Source organism: Prionailurus viverrinus, chromosome C1 (assembly GCF_022837055.1).
Source record: "Prionailurus viverrinus isolate Anna chromosome C1, UM_Priviv_1.0, whole genome shotgun sequence".
NCBI lineage: Eukaryota > Metazoa > Chordata > Mammalia > Carnivora > Felidae > Prionailurus > Prionailurus viverrinus.
The window spans coordinates 120,733,840-120,753,409 of NC_062568.1; the positions used below are offsets into that span (position 1 = coordinate 120,733,840).

Genomic DNA, 19,570 nt, shown 5'->3' on the forward strand with positions numbered 1-19,570 from the left:
CAGGCTTACAAGTTCACCAAAAAAAAAAAAAAAAAGCTATGATATTGAGGGCTCTTTGCTATGTGGAAGATTTTCAGCTAGAACACTGTCAATCCTTCGACTTAAGATTTCTCTCCACCTTAAAACCTGGCTACTTTTCTACTCACCTCTCTCCTGATTCTGACTACATTTGCAAATTCCCAGAGAAAAGAAAGGCCAGGGGGCTTACACTACATCTCAACTTTTTAGCCCACCACCTCACTTAAAAAGTTACCTGTATCTCCACTTATTTATACCTTTGGTCTTAGAGAGGTCTCCCTTCTGGTTCAAAATTTAACTGCTCTACCAAGACTTTTAAGTTGAGGTGAAATTTACATAACATACAAGTGCACAATACAGTGGCATAATGTATTCACAATGTTATGCAACCACCTTCTCTCTCTAGTTTCAAAACGTCTTCACCAACCCAGAAAAACAACCCATTCCCAATAAGTAATCATTCCTAATTCTCCCCACAGTACCTCCCCCCATCTCCTGGTAACCACCAACCAATCTGCTGTCTCTATAGATTTGTCTATTTGGGGAATATCACACAAAACAATCACACAACAATGTGACCTGTTGTGTTTGGTTCCTTTCACTTGGCATAATGTTTATGAGGTTCGTATAAGTTGTAGCATGTATCAGTACTTCATTCCTTTTCATGGCTGAATAATAATAATAATAATAATTCCATTGTATGGAATTCCTTGATTCCTTCCTTTCCCACCTGCTTACAAATCTTGCTCCATCAATTACATCCAATTTTTACAACTTCTCTTTTGCTATAAAATCTTACCTCCAAGCTTATGAACATTCTTAAATCTTTCCTTCCCCTGTAATCCAAGTTACAGTAGGCTATACCTATCTTCATTTCTCCACTTCCCACTCAGTAACTCACTGTCCTGGCTCTACTCTTACTGACACTGCTCTCAGTAACATTCACGATCTCCTGGACCGCTAACTCCAGAGGCCATTTTTCAATGTGTATCTTACTTTGTACACAACATTGTTGACCACCCCTCACTCACTTCTTAAACTCCTAGCTTTTGATACCTTGGCTCTCCTGGTTCTCGTCTTTATACCGAATACAAACCTTTCTTTCTCTCCTGCCAAAAAAGTCTGAAATTCTCTCTCATTCTATCCATGGTCCTTTTCTGTTTTCATTCTATATCATCACCCCATGTCATCTGATCCATTTCCATGCTGTATTTATACATGATCTCAAATCAATATATCTAACCCCCAATCTCTCCCAAAACTCCAAGGCCACATATACACCTGCCTATAAGATACCCCCATCTGGATGTTCTTCAGATACTTCAAAATCAATATTCCTAAATATCAATTAGAGACCACAGCACCAGCAGCCAATCAAGACAGAACTCTGGGAGTACCTTTGACTCTTCTGGCTTCTTTACCTTAGCTACCCTCTTCACTTTATTACAGAAAGCATTTACAGTGTCTGCTCAGCAAAAAAAAAAAAAGTTCTCCTTCTCTGAAAATATCCAATTCTGATCTAAAGGTTATAGTGGTGCAGCCCTGGCATTCGTGTTTGCATCCCTGACATTAACTGGGCTAAGTATTTTTACCTGGCTTAACCTTGGCCAGAATCTGTCCCCTAGAAATTTGAACATGGGGCCAACCATTATCAGTTTAGCCTGGTCTTTTATTTAAAAAAAAAAAAATTGTTTTTAAGATTTTATTTCTAAGTAATCTCTCCACCCAACATGGGGTCAAACTTACAACCCTGAGATCAAAAGTCACATGCTCTACCAAATGAGCCAGCCGTGTGCCCGAGCCTTGCCTTTTAAATGCAGGAGAAAAGGGTGCCTGGGTAGTAGTTCAGATGGTTAAGTGCCCGACTCCTGAAATTGGCTCAGGGCATGATCTTATGATGGTGGTGGGATCAAGGCCCATGTCGGCTCCACGCTGAGCATGGATCCTACTTGGTATTCCTTCTCTCTTTCTGTGTGTGTCTCTCTCTCAAAATAAACATACATACATACATACCTAACTGCAGGAGAAAGACCATGGCAGGGCCATCTTATATCACATAAACTGAGTAGCACAGAAAGTTGGTAAGCAGAAGATACACGGGAGAGAAAAGATGGGGAAAGAAGTACTTCCAGGATCCCTGACACTTTTCCATTTCCTAGTTCTAAATGCATTCTTAAGATACATCTGCGTTCTTGCCCTTGGCTTCTATGATATATCCCTGTATCTTCACCTAAAGTTTTTATTTGCATCCTAAGTGACTCCTTACTAATTCAACTCCCCTACTATCCATCTTTATTGCCATTTATTATATCATCTTTCTTTTCTTTTTCATATTTTTTATGCTCTATTCTTTTTAAGTTAAAAAAAATTTTTTTAATGTTTACTTTTGAGAGACAGAGTGAGAGTGGGCAGGGGCAGAGAGAGAGGGAGACACAGAATACAAAGCAGGCTCCAGGCTCCGAGCTGTCAGCACAGAGCCCGATGTGGGGCTCAAACCCACGAATCGTGAGATCATGACCTGAGCCGAAGTCAGATGCTTAACCAACTGAGCCATCCAAGCTCCCCTGTATCATCTTTCTAAAGCAGTTTCTCCTACATCACGTATCCGAATCAAAATCCTTGGACAGCTTGCCCCTATCTCAGTATGAAATACAAAGCCCTCCGTAAGCATCCCACCCATCACTTCAACAACTCCCTCCCACCACTTTAAGCTCTGACAATACCAAATTCCTTCTAGGTTCCAAAATGTATCATGTCTTTTTTTTTTTTTTTTTAAACCTCCATATTTTCCTACAGGTTATTCCGTCTTCCTAAAATGCTTTTATTCCTCAGTCTACCTCATCATTTCTAATTCATCCTCTCGTTATCTCACTCCAAGTGTCATTTCCTCTGGCAAAAAGAGGACACTGAACCCACAGCAGTAACCACGTCTTCTGTTAATGAGCATTTCATACTATAATGAAATTCTTTATGTGTGCCCCTCTCTCTACAACTACTGTGTCTTGAGTGCAATGACTGCATCTTCTCGTATTTTTTTAACATACTTACACCAAATTTTGATTTTTATTCTTCTCTATTTTCCTCAAACAGTGAGGAAGACAGAAATATAAAATAAACACAGTAAACTCAATTATGTCAGGAACAGCACTTTAGACTTAACTGGTCTTAATCACATGCTTAATGTTAATACCACTACCAGTGAACACTCTCCATAAGGTTATACATGCATTGTTTAAAATAAAAAGGCAGGTATAGGAATGCCACTGAAGTGTGAACAAAATCGTTCATGATCTCTTACCCGTGTATTCTGGATAACAGATAGTTAATGGACTCCTCTTTATTTTTTCCTCAAAAAGATCTTTCTTGTTGAGGAAGAGAATGATTGAAGTGTCTGTAAACCATTTGTTGTTACAAATGCTGTCAAACAGTTTCATGCTTTCATGCATTCGGTTCTGAGGGGGGAAAAAAAGGATGTCAGTAACAGAAAGCAAAAGTGGATTAACTGTTAATGAAAAAGCAGACCAACAAGTTTTAAAAGCACGGAATGGCATTCATGGAAATAAACCAGAGACTGACAACTCAAAAGTTAATCCAGTCCTCATTTTTGTAGTTCTTGGAGGTTGGGAGATGGGAAGAAGAATGGCTACCAAGAGCACTTAATCCTGCCCACATACTCAGTGTGCTGTCATATCTCTTAAGAATTAATAGAGCATGGATCAGTATTTTAAAATTCTAAACCCACTGACAGGAAAAAAATTAAGGAATCAAGTTTTGGTCCAACGAGCAAATGTATGCACTGAATCTTCCGAAGTTATTTTCCATTTCCTGGCTGCATTAGACTGCCTTTTTACCAGAAGACCCAACATACCATCTCCTCATCCTCAGCCAGAACAAGGTCATAATCACTGAGGGCCACACAGAAGATAATTGCTGTCACTCCCTCAAAACAGTGAATCCACTTTTTGCGTTCTGATCTCTGGCCACCTACATCAAACATCCTGAAGTAAAGGGAAAGAAAGCACAAATTCAGCAAGGTCACAAACACACCTCTCCCTACACTGAAATGGTTAGGGAACCTCCCACTATTGCATGTGGAACACCCCATTTATAACAGAAAAGACAAACAAGCAGCAGATAAAATGGAGTCAAACTAATAATCCATGGTCAAAAGAGAATAACATGAGCAAATAAAATCTAGGGATAATCAAAATTCTCATTGTAAATAACTAGCTGAGCCTTCTCTATCAAAGCTTCTATCAGATGAAATTATATCTCAAAAATCAGCAGAATAAGCACTGAAATGGATTAAAGGAAGACGGGGAGAAAAAGACAGGAAAAATGAAGAGCTGAATAATATAACTTAAGATAACAGCAAGAATAACTAATATTTACCATTTACCATGATGCCAGATACAATCCTAAACATCTTAAGTGCATTAACTCATTTGACCCTCACAACACTCCTGTAAGTACAATTGTTATCTCCAGTGCACAGATATGTTAAGTAATTTGCCCAAGGGCACACTACTAACAAATGGGGACTGGGGCTCTGAACCCAGGCACTCTAACTCCGGCGCCCTGGCTCTTACCCACACCACCACTCTACCTCTCGAAATGGTTTACTCTTTAGTTAAAGAGAACACTGAAAAACTAGAAATCTCCAACTTGCATTCTGCTTCCAAAATGTTTATTTCCCTTACTTTGTAAAAAAAAAATTCTTCCTTTTTTAAAGCCGAGGTTTAAAGCTGAGGTTTTTTAAAGCTGAGGTTCCTTATTTTAAGGAAAAAATATTTTAGAGATTAATGGAGAAGGTAAATTGTATTTCAGGGTAGGACTCTAAGAACCCAATATCTAAAAACCAAACTTATTTAGCCAGTGTCTCCGAACTCTTAGGTCTCATCTAAAGCTAACTAAGCTGTTGACAAACTTTATGTTCCACTCCAGATGAGTTTCAGTCCATCACTCCCTTTTAATATCCTGGCTCAACTGCTGTTCTTCTGTCAACAGCATCCTCATCTACTTCCTACAGTAAGGGGAACACCTGCAGTGCTTTGTCTGTTAGCTGGTACCAGTGTCTGAGGAGGTATGCAGGTAGGTTTAGTATGTCAAGATCGACAGTGGTGACGAGGGGTCTATTTCCAAAGAATTTTCCCCGAGAAATTGAGAGAAATAAGACATCACTGAGTAATTTCTCAATGTACGTTTGAAAAGAACAATCATATTATCTCTTCATGACTCAGCCTTTTCTTTTGGTTGATTTAGCACCTTTTTTTGCTCGTTTGTTTTTCCAGCCTTTGGTCATGACAACTGGAATGATACAATCACAAGCTGGCTTTGATACAGGGTCATATTATAGGTTTGAGGAAAACGGACATCATATATATCACCATAAAAGTCTCTCAAGGGGAGACACACTGGTACACCAATAATTTCAGCTTACCCCTTCATTTTCTTCTACAAAGTCCATGAAACTGGAAGAATATTAAGATGTCCCCAAGGTGGGCTTTTAGCACATATTAATATTTACAATATAATTTACTAACAGATGAACATTTTATAAACATTACCTCATAACTGAGAGGCAAGTAAGCAATTACACAATGCCTTGCATATAGCAGATGCTCAATAAATGTTTGAATGAATGGATAGTGGTTTTGCCTAGAGAGAAGAGGAAAAGGAAGAAGTGATAGTACTTCATAACAAGATATCTACATGCCAACAATTAAGTGGGTACAGCACCTTAACGAAGCCTGGCTACTGATCCTGACATAAGAAGACCAACAGGATTTACCCAACTAAAGATCAATCCATGACATCAACAAGAATGTTTCCCCGCACTAAATAAAGTTCACCGCATTTAATTATAAATGGATTACTAATCTTACCGTACACAAAAGGCATCTCATTCTTATGGCTTCATGGGTGATAGATAAATCCATATGGTCTTTGCTACTCTAGTTAGATAAATTCATCAGTGCTAGGGGCGCCTGGGTGGCGCAGTCGGTTAAGCCTCGGACTTCAGCCAGGTCACGATCTCGCGGTTCGTGAGTTCGAGCCCCGCGTCAGGCTCTGGGCTGATGGCTCAGAGCCTGGAGCCTGTTTCCGATTCTGTGTCTCCCTCTCTCTCTGCCCCTCCCCCGTTCATGCTCTGTCTCTCTCTGTCCCAAAAATGAATAAACGTTGAAAAAAAAAATTTTTTTTAAAATAAAAAAAAAAAATTCATCAGTGCTAAAGAGAAGTAGCTCTCCTATTCTACCAATATTCAGCTGAACTACTATTTTTTTGCACCATGTTTCAAACCTGTTTTGGTTTATTAAGATTTCAAGACCTCCACTGGAATCTAGTAATACCTAAACTCCGTGTGGATTTCACAAATCCTGCGAAGCAAATATTTTCAGAGAGAAAAAAACTGAGAAGCTCCTAGCTAGAAGTTACATTTGCGTTTGACACTGCTGAGTATCACAGGCTACATACAAGCATAATGAAGCAACTGGAAAGAATATCATATATTGAAGGGGAAAAGCTTACTCTTAATCTCAAAGGTCACAAAAGCAGAAAGTGGGAACCAAAAAGACAGTTCTAATATTTACAAAAGACCATTAACACACAGATAAGCTGAAGCCTATTTTAGAATAACTAATGCTAATGAGAAAGTTCTTTGTATTCATATCCTAGAATTCTCTCTCTCTAAAACAACCACTTTTTCTATATCATCATACTTCCCCAAAATACCTCTATCTCCAGATTGATTTTCCATTCTATACTACATTAAAAACTCAGTTGTGCATGATACTGTGCACAATGCAGTCCAAGAGCCATGACAGTATCAGCTCCATTCCATTAAACTTAAAGGGAAATGCACTCCAGTAAGGAAGGATTGACATGGGTGAGTAAAGCATTTCTATTTTAATATCAAAATGGCAGAACAAAGCCACACTACTAAGCCAAAAAACTAGTTTTCTAGCCTTAGTATTGTTGTTACCTTTCTAAACAACAAACGTTCAATACCTGTTTTGATGATTCCAACAAAAAAGCAGCTGAAAAGAATAAAAATAAAATAAACCGATAACCATATGATTACTTTTATTGATATTTACAATTTAATTTTGAATTTCAATTCCTCCAAATGGACAAAAATATTTGATGTTATCTGGACAAAGACGAAAGGTTTGGGCCCCCATTCAGGGAAAACATTCAAATGCTGGCTGACGAACGTGACGGTAGGTTTTTAAACCAAAGAATATTGCCTAGAGAAATTTTACCCTGATTAAGAGATTAACTAAAGGGAAGACATCTGTCTTTGGCACATCTAGCAAAAAGGCGAATTGAGGACTTACTTGAAGTATAAGTCTTTGAAGGTGAAGTGCGTTTCCACGATGCCTGTGGTCTTCACTCTTGTCCGCAGGACATCTTGCTGAGTTGGAATGTAGTTGGTTTGGGATATTCTATCCAAATCATTTAGGTAACTAAATAAAAGATACATTTATTTTTACCTGGTGAAGCCAACCACGTGCACAGCAAGTCAACAGACTAAACTATAAACTCGTTCCTTACCAAAAGTAGATTCTGAACTTGTCACTAAAGTGGCAGAACAAAATCAGACCTGCAGTATCACAGAAATCATCATGAGAAAAAGCATGAACCTAGCACAGAACAATTAAAGTTCTATACATACCACACAAAAGTGGTTTTAATTCTACCAAAACTAAACTATGAGGGCCAATTAAAAACAAATATCGAGATGTTATTCTTATTAAAGAAAGATTCCTGAAATTTAATGCTAAATACTGAATCAACTGCGCATTGCACAGCATGAAAACAAAACCAAAACAAAAGCCCTCAGACATTTACAGTTAATGGGTCATTTGTAGGCTCTGATGTTTGATAGGACATTACAGAATGGTGTCTACATTACTAAAATTAAAATGAGAACTATTTTCCATTTTTCCATATTTCCTGTTTTCATTCATGAAATGGAAAACTTGTGGTTTTCTTAAAAATCTAAGTCCAAAAACAAATTGTAAGTATTCAGTGAAATAATTAAAAGACTGCTTCAAAGCTAAATTAAAATTCTGGTAATTTCAGGGTTTCTAAAGATTTTTTGGCTAGGGGTGCCTGGGTGGCTCAGTTGGTTAAGCATCTGACTTCAGCTCAGGTCATGATCTCACACATGGCTCGTGAGTTCAAGCCCCACATCAGGCTTGCTGCTGTCAGCACAGAGCCTGGAGCCTGCTTGGAATTCTCTCTCCCTCTCTCTCTGCCCCTCCCCAGCTCGCACACTGTCTGTCTCTCAAATAAAAATAAACGTTGAAAAAACATTTTAAGATTTTTTTTGGCTAGAAAACTGAAGAACAGGTGGCACCATTATAAGTGAATCATTAACGAGCTTCTATAAAACTAAGTACTACTATTAATGTTAAGGAATTAGTCAAGCCTCAACCAAAACTCAGGGGGGAAAAACTCTATAAATCACATGTACTCTCGTGTAGTTAGACGATTCAGAGCTCAATGAAGTATGATTTTTTTTTAAAAAAGGTAATAATTACAATCTACCTTTCATGACTATTGCGAGAATTATTGAAACTACCAACATTTGCAACTAAAACATATTAAAAGATCCTTGTTTCTAAAGTTAAGTTTTCATTTAAATAATAACTAAGTTTTTCAAATATAATTTAACTTTTTCAGGGTGCCAGGGTGACTCAGTCAGCTAAGGGTCCAACTTCAGCTCAGGTCATGATCTCAGTTTGTGGGTTCGAGCCCGGTGTCAGGCTCTGGGCTGACAGCTCACAGCCTGAAGCCTGCTTCGGATTCTGTCTCCCTCTCTCTCTGTCCCTCCCCAACTCACACTCTGTGTCTCTCTCATTTTCTCAAAAATAAACATTAAAAAATTTTTAATTTAACTTCTTTCTAGAACAAATTAGAAGAATATGAAAATAGATTATTGAAGAAAATACCTTAATGCTCAGAAGTGCCTTCAATTAATACAGAAATGCATACAGGTACCAAGAACTCACCAAGCCCCCAAAAGGCACATTCAAAAAATACATTCTGGATACAGGTCATATAAATAAACGTATTGTAAAAGAAGCAAAATAGGATAGCATGTAATAGCCTAGCACAAGTATCAATTACAAATTCTCTAAATATGTAACATTTAAGAGAATTTCCTTGACAAATAGACGCTTTGACTTCCTTCCAAGACTCAACATTCTCTTTCTGTATAAAGTCTACTATTGTGATCTGGCAAAAGATTTGTAAGTGATGACTAGTACCAGAGAAATCCATAGTGCAGCCCAGTCACAGAGCTGGGTGCATAAAAAGGGATATCACTATTCTAATTTCCCTCACTAGCTGGCAAAGTCCTTATGCAGAGGGAACTTAAACTGCATTGGAAGAGATCCCAGATCCAGCTGCAAAAGATTTCTCTATTTCATTTACTTATTATAAACTAACACGGAGTTACTTTTCATCATGCCAATTCTCCCATTTACATTTCAAGAGGAAACATTTTTCTCCAAGTCATACAAAATGACCACGGGCTATATAGCCCTAAACTGAAACCATCTTTACAAGAGATACTATAGACTTCTAAGAGTGTCTGTTACTTAAATGTTTCCTTATGGACAATGAACTTTGTTAGGGTCACCAAATTATTTTCTGTTATAGTTTCACAGGGAAAAATTACTTACTATGAAGCAGAATCATTAAGCTGATACTCCCTGGATCTGCTGAAGCAAGCTTGCACCCCACCATCTCGCCATAACCGTTTAATCACTCCTGCTAGTTCTGGAGTCATGACTCCTTCTTCAGCACTGCCAGCCAAAACAAATAATTGCCGGGCATCATCCTGAAAAAAGCAATTAAGAAAGAGAGACAAATGATTCTCCATTTCTTAAAGATCTGACGAGAGTCTCTGTAAAACACACACATACACAGGGCTGCCTGGGTGGCCCAGCGGTTAAGCGTCTGATTCAGCTCAGGTCATGATCTCATGGTCTGTGAGTTCAAGCCCTCTTCAGATCCTCTGTCTCCCTCTCTCTCTGCCCCTTACCTGCTTACTCACTCTCTCTCAAAAATACACACACACACACACACACACACACACACACACACACACACACACACACACTGTATGTTACGTTATTTCAAGAGAGGTATTAAAGAGACCTTTCCAGGCAGGGCAGTTTGAGAGAATTTACAATGAAGTCATTCCCCCTATTCACTCCACTATAGTTAGAGGTGCAGAGCTAAGGTGAGGAATTATTTCAGTCCCTCTACCACATACCACCATCCCCTGAAAAGATCTCTTCTGACTACCCTACAAATCACCCTGGTTAATCATGATTTTTAACAGAAAAAACTGGTCTGTGAGATGGGCACATAGAACATATTCCCATTCTGTTAAAGGAAGCCTACAATAAAAACAGAAATGAATAAACTAACATGTAAGAGGTAAAGTCTAAACACGTCAGAGCAAGCAAAACATTAATTGTATTTAAGGAAAAAGTGTTCTCTTCCCCTCCGGCTCAGATAGAAGAACAGGAAGAAGAGGAAATTGAGATAGTTAAGAAGTCTGGAAGCCTAGTGGGGGAAATAAATCCCTCAGAGAAAAATTCAGTTTCTAGATTCCCCAAGGAGTAATAATCCTGAGAGAAAGGGAAAAAAAAAATAAAGAGGAAAAAAAAAGTTACAAAGAGATCTGATCAAAACTCATGAGTCAAAGACAGAGCTTTGTAAGTGGTTATAGTTTTTAAACCTGAAACATGTGAGCTGTAGAGAAGACAGAAAAGGGCTATGAGAACTCTTGATTGTTTTTGCTTTATTCTACCCACCCTTACTTGTTTAAAACTCAACTAAGTTTAACACTAAACTAAGGTCTCAATCTTTAAAAAAAAAAAAAAAAAAAAAAAAAAAAAAAAAGATTAAAAAGAAGAATTTGTGGAGTGCCTGGCTCCATCAGTAGACCATGCAACTCTTGATCTCGGGGTTGAGTTCAAGCCCCATATTGAGTGTAGAGTACTTAAGAAATAAAATTAAATCTTAAATAAATAAACCCAGGTCTCATGGGATGCTTTTCCACCTCAAATCTCACATTTATCTTCCTCAAGAGATTTCCAAATAACTATTAAAATCAGATACTAAAGAACACATATACTGGTTAAAGAAAAAATAAAGGGGGAAGAGGAGCAATCAATCGTATCAGTAAGTAGTCATTATGAAAATAAACTAGCAAGCAAAAAAGCATTTCAGACCACAGGTGAAATCACAACCCCAAACTCCTAAGACCTCTGTGTTCCTAAAACTCATGCACCCACCAAAGCAAAACAAAACAAAACTAACCATGCCAAATTTGGGGTCTTCAGCCTTAAAAACTTTTGCCAAGTAACAGCCCTCCTCTATAAGATGCTTTTCTGCATTCTTTCAAGTAATACTTTAGGCCCATCCCTAAGGAACTTCATCTAACATGTATATTACCCTCCTCTCTTTTCAAAGATAAAAATTTTATTTTTTTTAGGTTGATTGATTTCTTTTTGAGAGAGAGAGGGAGCGAGCAGGGGAGGGGCAGAGAGAGGAGAGAGAGAATCCCAAGCAGGCTCTGTGCTATCAGATAAATAAAGGCACCCCATTTATTTAAAATTTTTATTTTTGGGGAGCCTGGGTGGCTCAGTCAGTTAAGCGTCCAACTCTTGATTTCCACTCAGGTCAGGATCTCATGGTTCATGAGTTCAAGCCCCATTAGCCTGCTTAGGATTCTTTCTCTCTCTCTCTCTCTCTCTCTCTCTGTCTCCCTCCCTCTCTCCCTCTCCCTCTCTCTCTCCCCCTACCCCTCCCCTGCTTGTGCTCTCTCTGTCTCAAAATAAATAAACTTAGGAAAAAAATTTAAATAAAGAAACAAATGACTGAGGGAAGCTGAAAAAGTACACTGATTGGCAAACATAATACTGAGCATGTCCTTCTATGTATATATAGTATTGTGCTTTATTTAACATGTGAAGACTTTATAGTCTATTCTGAAATTTGAACTATACTCATGCAGGTATTCAAAAACATCAATAAGCATTACTTTTTTTTTAAATACTACAATTCTAGCTTTAGAAACTTTATTAACAGAGACAGAGCGAGCACTATAGCTACATATTTTTGCTGTCCTGACTTTGTAAACACTGCTTTAAGAAGCAACACTTTTTCCTTACCACTTAATCTCTTCCACTGACCTACTCTTGCTTCCCACAATAAACCCTCTTTACAGGCCTTTAAGGAGACCTCTCTTGGGGCACCTGGGTGGCTCAGTCGGTTGGGCATCCAACTTCAGCTCGGGTCATGATCTCACAGCTCCTGAGTTCGAGCCCCACATCAGGTTCTCTGCTGTCAGCATGTAGCCCACTTTGGTTCCTGTCTCCCTCTCTGCTCCTCCCCAGCTCAGGCTTTCTATCTCAAAAATAAATAAAAAGATCAAAAAAAAAATTTTTTAAAAGAGGCCTCTCTTTACAATGAACTTCATATCTCTACCCTTAAGCAGATATGAAAAAGCAACCTACCCACCATCCAGCTCTATTCTTGTCCATTCACTCTCTAACCAACCAAAGAAACTGGACAAGGATAAGTGAGGAATTATAAATATAAACCTTTACATATGGAAGAAAAAGAGAAACTTCAAAAAAATTATGTAGGGTTGTAGATTAGGATGGGTGGATGCTGGAAAGCTAGGTGATTCAGGAAGCCTTAACAGGCATTAAGATGTCGACTACGTCTGGTGACACAGGAGTGTTAGGACCAAAAGATTAATGACACAGATCTGACAAAGGAAAGAAATGAAAGGAGGTCATTTAAACTATGGTCTGAATGTCTGTGTCCCTCCAAAATTCATGTGTTGAAAACTTAACGCCCAATGTCATAGTATTAGGAGTTGGGGCCTTTGGGAGGTACCTTGGTCATGAGGGTGAAGGCCCCACGAATGGGATTAGTGTCCTTATTAAAGGGATGCCAAGGAGTTTCCTTCTCCTTCTGCCATGTGAGGACACAGTGAAAAGTCTGCAACTGAAGAGGGCCCTCACCTGACCACGCTGGCACTCTGATCTCACACCTCCAGCCTCCAGAAGTGTGTGTGATAAATATCTGTTGTCTATAAGCTACTCAGTCTGTATTTTGTTACAGCAGCGCAATTGAACTAAGACAGAAATCATCAACTGTATCTGGTGACAAAGCAGTGTGAGGACACAAACATTAATAACAGCTAATTTGACAATGGAAAGAAAAGAAAGGAGGAAGGATGATTAAGAGATATAAAGGACAGATGGTGATAGATAAAGGAAGAAACAAAGAGAAGGAGTAAATAACTGAGATGGAGTAAAAGCCAACAAAGAGAGGGAAGGGACTAAATACAGTAGTACTGACCAGTTATCGTATATGGCAAACATGACAGAGATGGAGAGTTAGGTGACCGGAAGGGATGAGAAAAGGGAGGAAAAAAATAAGAACACTGGGGAGAGCTGGGGGGAGGAGGAAAGAAAGGAAAAGAAATGAAAAGCAGGAGGTAGAGAAGGGATGGAGAGATGTTAAGACAAAAATGCTGTGTTTACTCTTGCATTCACTAGCATACTTTCCCCTCTCAGACGCTTAGAGAAACAAAGTCTTCAATTTTTGTGATATGGCAGCTTTTTACAAAACATAAAAGTCGTGCCTCACACATTTCCTCATCCCCTGTTTTGCTACTCTTGTCTCCAATCATTTTACAACCTTTTCCCTGGCTCCTCTTCCCTTACTCCACTTCTAAGATTCCTAGTCAAATACCATCCAATTATGACCATCCTTTTGTAATTTCTCCCATCAACAATTTCCCCACTTATTTACTGAATATTAATCTGCATTAATAACTTATTATTTGATAAGTTGAGAGTAGATAAGAATTCCTAAGCTAGTTCAGACACAGAGGCTTTGCTTTTCCAGGCAAGAGCCTCCTTTTATTGTCCATAGCGCCTAGGAATAACACTCTGAACACAGCGAATGTCTGCCTTAGGTCTAGGAAATCATTCTATACGTTACAAGCCTTCTCTTAGACAATATAGACTTGGACTATATAAAAGATCTCCTACCTTCATTTTAGCCCTCTCTCCACTGCACCAAACATTCTAACTGACAAACAAGAATTACATAGTGCACGAAGTGTTACAATTAATCAACATAACTTTTGAATATCTGACGTGTAATTATCATCCTAGGACGTCATATCATCCAATTCTATAGGCTGTAGTCCAATGTAGTATAGGGATATAGTACCATTGAATACCTAAAAATCGCCCCTAAAATTTTGACTTAGTGTCCATGTCCTTATCAAGTTTACTTTGGGAGACTGATTTTGTCTTTTATCTTTACACCTCAGAGGTCAGAGGCACCTCTTTTAGATTATTTCAACTTATTAGCATTTACTACTATAAAATAAAAGTAAACAGTGCTATAAAAGAAGTGAATAAAAGAATTATCACAGAAACCTACAGTATACCCACAGAATCCCATTTCCTTGACTCTTCTTTGTGGTGGTAATCTAATATCTTCTAAAGCTGGTTGCTAATACTTCTCAAATGAGCAACCGTATTTTGCTACATCTTATCTTGTTGCTTACGTTCATTTCCCTAAAACATGAAGCAAATTTTGCCTAACTGCATCTACTCAAAGGGAGCAAGTGAAGAGGAAATGAGAAACACTTACTGCTCTGGCAGCTTCCCCAAAGTCAATCTTAAGCCGTCCCATGGCTCTTATGATTGCAATGATGGACTGTATGGTATTGCTGTAGACAACTACTTTATATTGTTTACATTCTTCCTCCGAATAGCCATCCTCATGAATGATTCTTTAAAAAGAAAACCATAGATCATTACCACGGACATAAAATAAAAAGATACTACAGACTTCCACGCATTATGAGGAAGTGTAGTTTTACAAAAGGCCATGTTCCAACTTACTTCATCTGTTTCACGATGGTGCTTTTACCAGATTCTCCAGCACCTGAAAGAAACAAAAACCAGACTTTGAATTCACTTGTAATTGAACAAAGTATGAAATCGACACGAGGGATAATTCTAGACTAATGGAAACCACAGGTCCTAGGGCAAACTTAGGTGAGGCTTTCTATCAAGAAAAACTACTAAACTGGGGTGCCTGGGTGGCTCAGTCAGTTAAGCCACTTCCACTCAGGCCATGATCTCCCGGCTCAAGGGTTCAAACCCCACGTCAGGCTCTATTAGAGCTGACAGCTTGGAGCCTAGAGCCTGTTTCAGATTCTGTGTCTCCCTCTCTCCCATGTTCATGCTGTCTCTCTCTCTCAAAATAAACATTAAAAAAAAAAAAAAAGAAAACTACTAAACTTTCCTATTAGAGTTTTTTACTTTCTTAGCATAACTTAGCAACCAAATATAATCACTGAAAGTAATCCCAGGACCTATTTGATATCATTTGTGTAAAGTAGGCATGCTCAAGGAGATATGGCAACGTAAACACCTCTAGGAACTCATCCTCTACATAAAACATCATGATGTAGAAAATAAACACAGGTAAAAATGAAATGATTAGTTTTTGGCCTATTCGCTTTTATTAATTCCTCTGTCAACATCCATGGATCTGAGGAATGTTCCAAGAGCAATCCTCTCAGCCATGTGACTGCAGTTCAAAATAGAAACACAGGAGCCATCGCCTCCACTGCTTTTTTTCTCTATATATGCTCTCAAAACCACATTTCCCCCGTCTGCAAGCTGGAATCACTTTAATGATCACCAATGTCAGATGAGTCCTCCGAACTTGTTATTTCACCTGCATTTCCCACATTTTTAATTAATTAATTAATTAATTAATTCTCCCACCTTCCAAGATGCCTATATCATACCACCTCTTCTCTCTCTCAAACCTTACAAACTCTTTCCCACTTCTGACTCTCTGGTGATGATCTTTCCTTTCCCTTCTTGGAAAAATTAAAGCACTCAAGAAACTAGTTCATACCAAATCCCATAACCAAATCCACCAATCTACCTGTACCCCTACTAATATTCTCTATCTTCATCAATGGATGAACGGTCTCTGCTAATGTCTAAGACTAATCCCTCCAATTGTACCCTAAACCACCTGATTTTACCTATTGACAGTCTTGGCTACTGCAATTATCCCACGTCACTCATATGTGAAGTTCTCTCTTCCCACTGGGACACTCTCATCAGTATACAAACTTGCTGTAGTATCTTCCATTTTAAATCAACACACACCCCCATTCCAGCCTTTCCTGGACTCTGCACATATTCCTCTAACTACTACTCCATATTCTCTTTTCCTGAGTTGTCTATACCCATGTTCTCCGGTTCTGTACTTCCAATTCTCTCCTTAAGCCACCCCAACCAGATGTTCATATCTACCACTCTACTGAAACCACTTCTCATGGTGTCTAACAGCTTCCATTTTAACAAACCCAATGGTCAATTCTAGGTCCTCATCTTACCCAACCTCTTGCACAGAATTTGTCCAATGATGACTTCTCCCCTTGAAATATTTTCTTCACTAGGCAGGCTTCCAGACCCCATATTCTCCTCGTTTGACCCCTACCCCACTCCTCAGTCTCCTCCCTCTGGTCTCTGAATCCGAAAGGTTATAGTGTTTCAGCACTTCTTCCTTGGGCCCTTTTCTCTACCTACATTCATTCTTTAGGTCATTTCATCAAATCTCCTGGTCTTAAACACCATTTATAAATTGATAGCAATAGTTAATATCTGGGGTACACTGCGTGCCAGACGCTGTTCTAAGCCCTTTGCTTTTATTAACTCGTTTAATCCTCACAATAACCCAGTGAGGCAGACACTTATTTTCTCCATTTCATAGATGAGGTAAATGAAGCAGAGAGATGCCAAGTTAACTTGTCCACAATTAAAGCCAGTAAGTGGCAAAGCTGAAATCTGTATTCACACAATTAGGCTCCAGTTGTTGGATACTGCTTCTATGCTAATGATTTCCAAATTTATATCTCTAACCTTGGTTCCAGAGTCATACATCTAAACCACCTACCTGATAAATCTCATTAAATTTTGAATAGGCACCTCAAACTTAAGATGCCCAAAAGTGAGTTCCTGCTTTCTTACCCTTACCCCCAAACAAACCCTGCTCCACCCTGTTCTCATCTTAGTAAATACTAGCACTCGCCCAGTTTCTCAGGCCAAAAATGGTAGGTCACATGGAACTAATACACAGATGGAATGTAGGTACCAGTACCAACATGTATATCAAATATTAGTAAAGCTTAATTTTTGAAAAATAAATATATAGTTGTAACAGTTTCTTCTTATACCACATAGATTATCATAAGCACATTGGAAACCACAAGCCTGGATAACTATAAAAGCTTCCTAAATGGTCCAATGCCTGAGACCTTGCCTTTTCTATGGTCAGTTTTCCACTCAGTAGCTGCAATGAACTTTCAAAAGGTAAATCAAATCATGTCGCAAATCTGTCCCAAAACTCCTATGGTCTCCAATTACAGCTGACCCTTGAATAACACAGGTTTGGACTACATAGGTCCATTTATACACATTTTTTTTTCAATAAATGCAATACAGTACTGTAATATTTTAAAAAAAATTTTAACGTTTATTTATTTTTGAGACAGAGAGAGAGCATGTATGGGAGAGGGTCAGAGAGAGGGAGACACAGAATCTGAAACAGGCTCCAGGCTCTGAGCTGTCAGCACAGAGCCCGACGTAGGGCTCAAACTCATGGACCGCGAGATCATGACCTGAACCGAAGTCGGCCGCTTAACCGACTGAGCCACCCAGGCGCCCCAGTACTGTAAGATTTTAATAACATTTTCTCTAGTTTACTTTATTGTAAGAATACAGAAAATAATACACATAACACAAAAAATGTGTTTATTATTTGTTACTGGTAAGACTTCCAGTCAATCATAGGCTACTAGGGAGTGCCTGGGTGGCTTGGTCAATTGAGTATGGGACTCTTGGTTTCAGCTCAGGTCATGATCTCACAGTTTGGGAGTTCAAGTCCCACATCAGGCTATGTGCTGACAGTGCAGAGCCTGCTTGGGATTCTCTGTATCCCTCTCTCCATATCCCTTCCCTGCTCTTGCTCTCTCTCAAGATAAATAAGTAAATAAATTTAAAAAAATAGTAGGCTTTTAGTAGTTAAGTTTTGGGGGAGTCAAAAAGTTATACACAGGTTTTTCAGTATGCAGGGTGGGGTGGGGGTATTAGTACCCCTATGCCATGTCATTCAAGGGTCAACTGTACACTCAAATTAAAATCCATGGGCAGGGGCACCTGGGTGGCTCAATCGGTTGAGCATGTGACTCTTGGTTTCAGCTCAGGTCATGATCTCAGGGTTTCGTGAGTTCAAGCCCCACATCAGGCTCCACGCTGTGGCATCACAGAGCCTGCTTGGGATTCTCTCTCTCTCTCTCTCTCTCTCTCTCTCTCTCTCTCTTTCTCTCTCTCTCTGCCCCTCCCCAATTTGTACTGTCTCTGTCTAAATAAATAAATAAATAAATAAATAACTTTAATTTTAAAAAAATCCATGGGCAAGAAGGTGAAACAAGCTCTGGTCCCTGCCTACCACTTTACCCTCAATTCCTATCATTCTCCACTTTGTTCTCTCTGCTCTTGTCAGACCAGCTTTCTTGCTCTTCTTCCAACATACCAAACTGGTCCTCAGTGAGCTAGATCCTGACTCATGCTCCCTGGCATTTATTATTCCCTCTGACTGGGAAGTCTTTGCAAGAGTTTCTTCTTCCTTCAGAACAGCCTTCCCTGATTAATCCATCTAAACAGTCCCCACCCCATCACTCTCTCTCTTACTCTAGGTTATATTTTTTCAAAGCACTGATCAGTTCTTCACATCGCAGATTTGTTCATTTCCTATCTCACTAGACTATAAACCCCATGAAGGTTTAGTCATCTCTGTATTCCCAGGGCCTAGAACTGGCCATGACATAAATTGGCTAGCAAATAAATATTCTGGAACAGATAAATTACTAATGCTTAATAAGCACAATCCTTTACTAAATATTTCTCAACTCTACCAACCAAAACTGTTAGTTAAAACAAAATTCAAATAATTTGAAAATTCCAGGAATCTACATTTTTACATACTCAAAAAGGACATTTCTGTCCGACTTTATCTCTGCTCTTATCATCTAACCAATAATTAGGGGTAGCACTAAATATTCATACAACACAAAGAATTTTTTATTTTATTTTTTTAATTTACATCCAAATTAGTTAGCATACAGTCCAACAATGATTTCAGGAGTAGATTCCTTAGTGCCCCTTACCCATTTAGCCCATCTCCCCTCCCACAACCTCTCCAGTAACCCTCTGTTCTCCAATATTTAAGAGTCTCTCATGTTTTGTCCCCCTCCTTGTTTTTATATTATTTTTGCTTCCCTTCCCTTGTGTTCATCTGTTCTGTATCTTTATTTTTTAATTTTTTTTCAACGTTTATTTATTTTTTGGGACAGAGAGAGACAGAGCATGAACGGGGGAGGGGCAGAGAGAGGGAGACACAGAAT

At 38.8% G+C, this 19,570-nt stretch overlaps 1 protein-coding gene across 1 annotated transcript in view; it reads right to left on the bottom strand.

Annotated features, from left to right (window-relative positions):
* The window catches only part of GNAI3 (G protein subunit alpha i3), a 39,090-nt gene that overhangs the window by 2,470 nt on the left and 17,050 nt on the right, over positions 1-19,570 (bottom strand). The window contains exons 2-7 of the mRNA XM_047868738.1: positions 14,982-15,024; positions 14,728-14,869; positions 9,711-9,868; positions 7,356-7,484; positions 3,887-4,016; positions 3,317-3,470 (exon numbers count right to left, since the gene is read on the bottom strand). Coding sequence (XP_047724694.1) covers positions 3,317-3,470; positions 3,887-4,016; positions 7,356-7,484; positions 9,711-9,868; positions 14,728-14,869; positions 14,982-15,024 — 756 coding nt within the window. The remainder of the gene's footprint in view (positions 1-3,316; positions 3,471-3,886; positions 4,017-7,355; positions 7,485-9,710; positions 9,869-14,727; positions 14,870-14,981; positions 15,025-19,570) is intronic.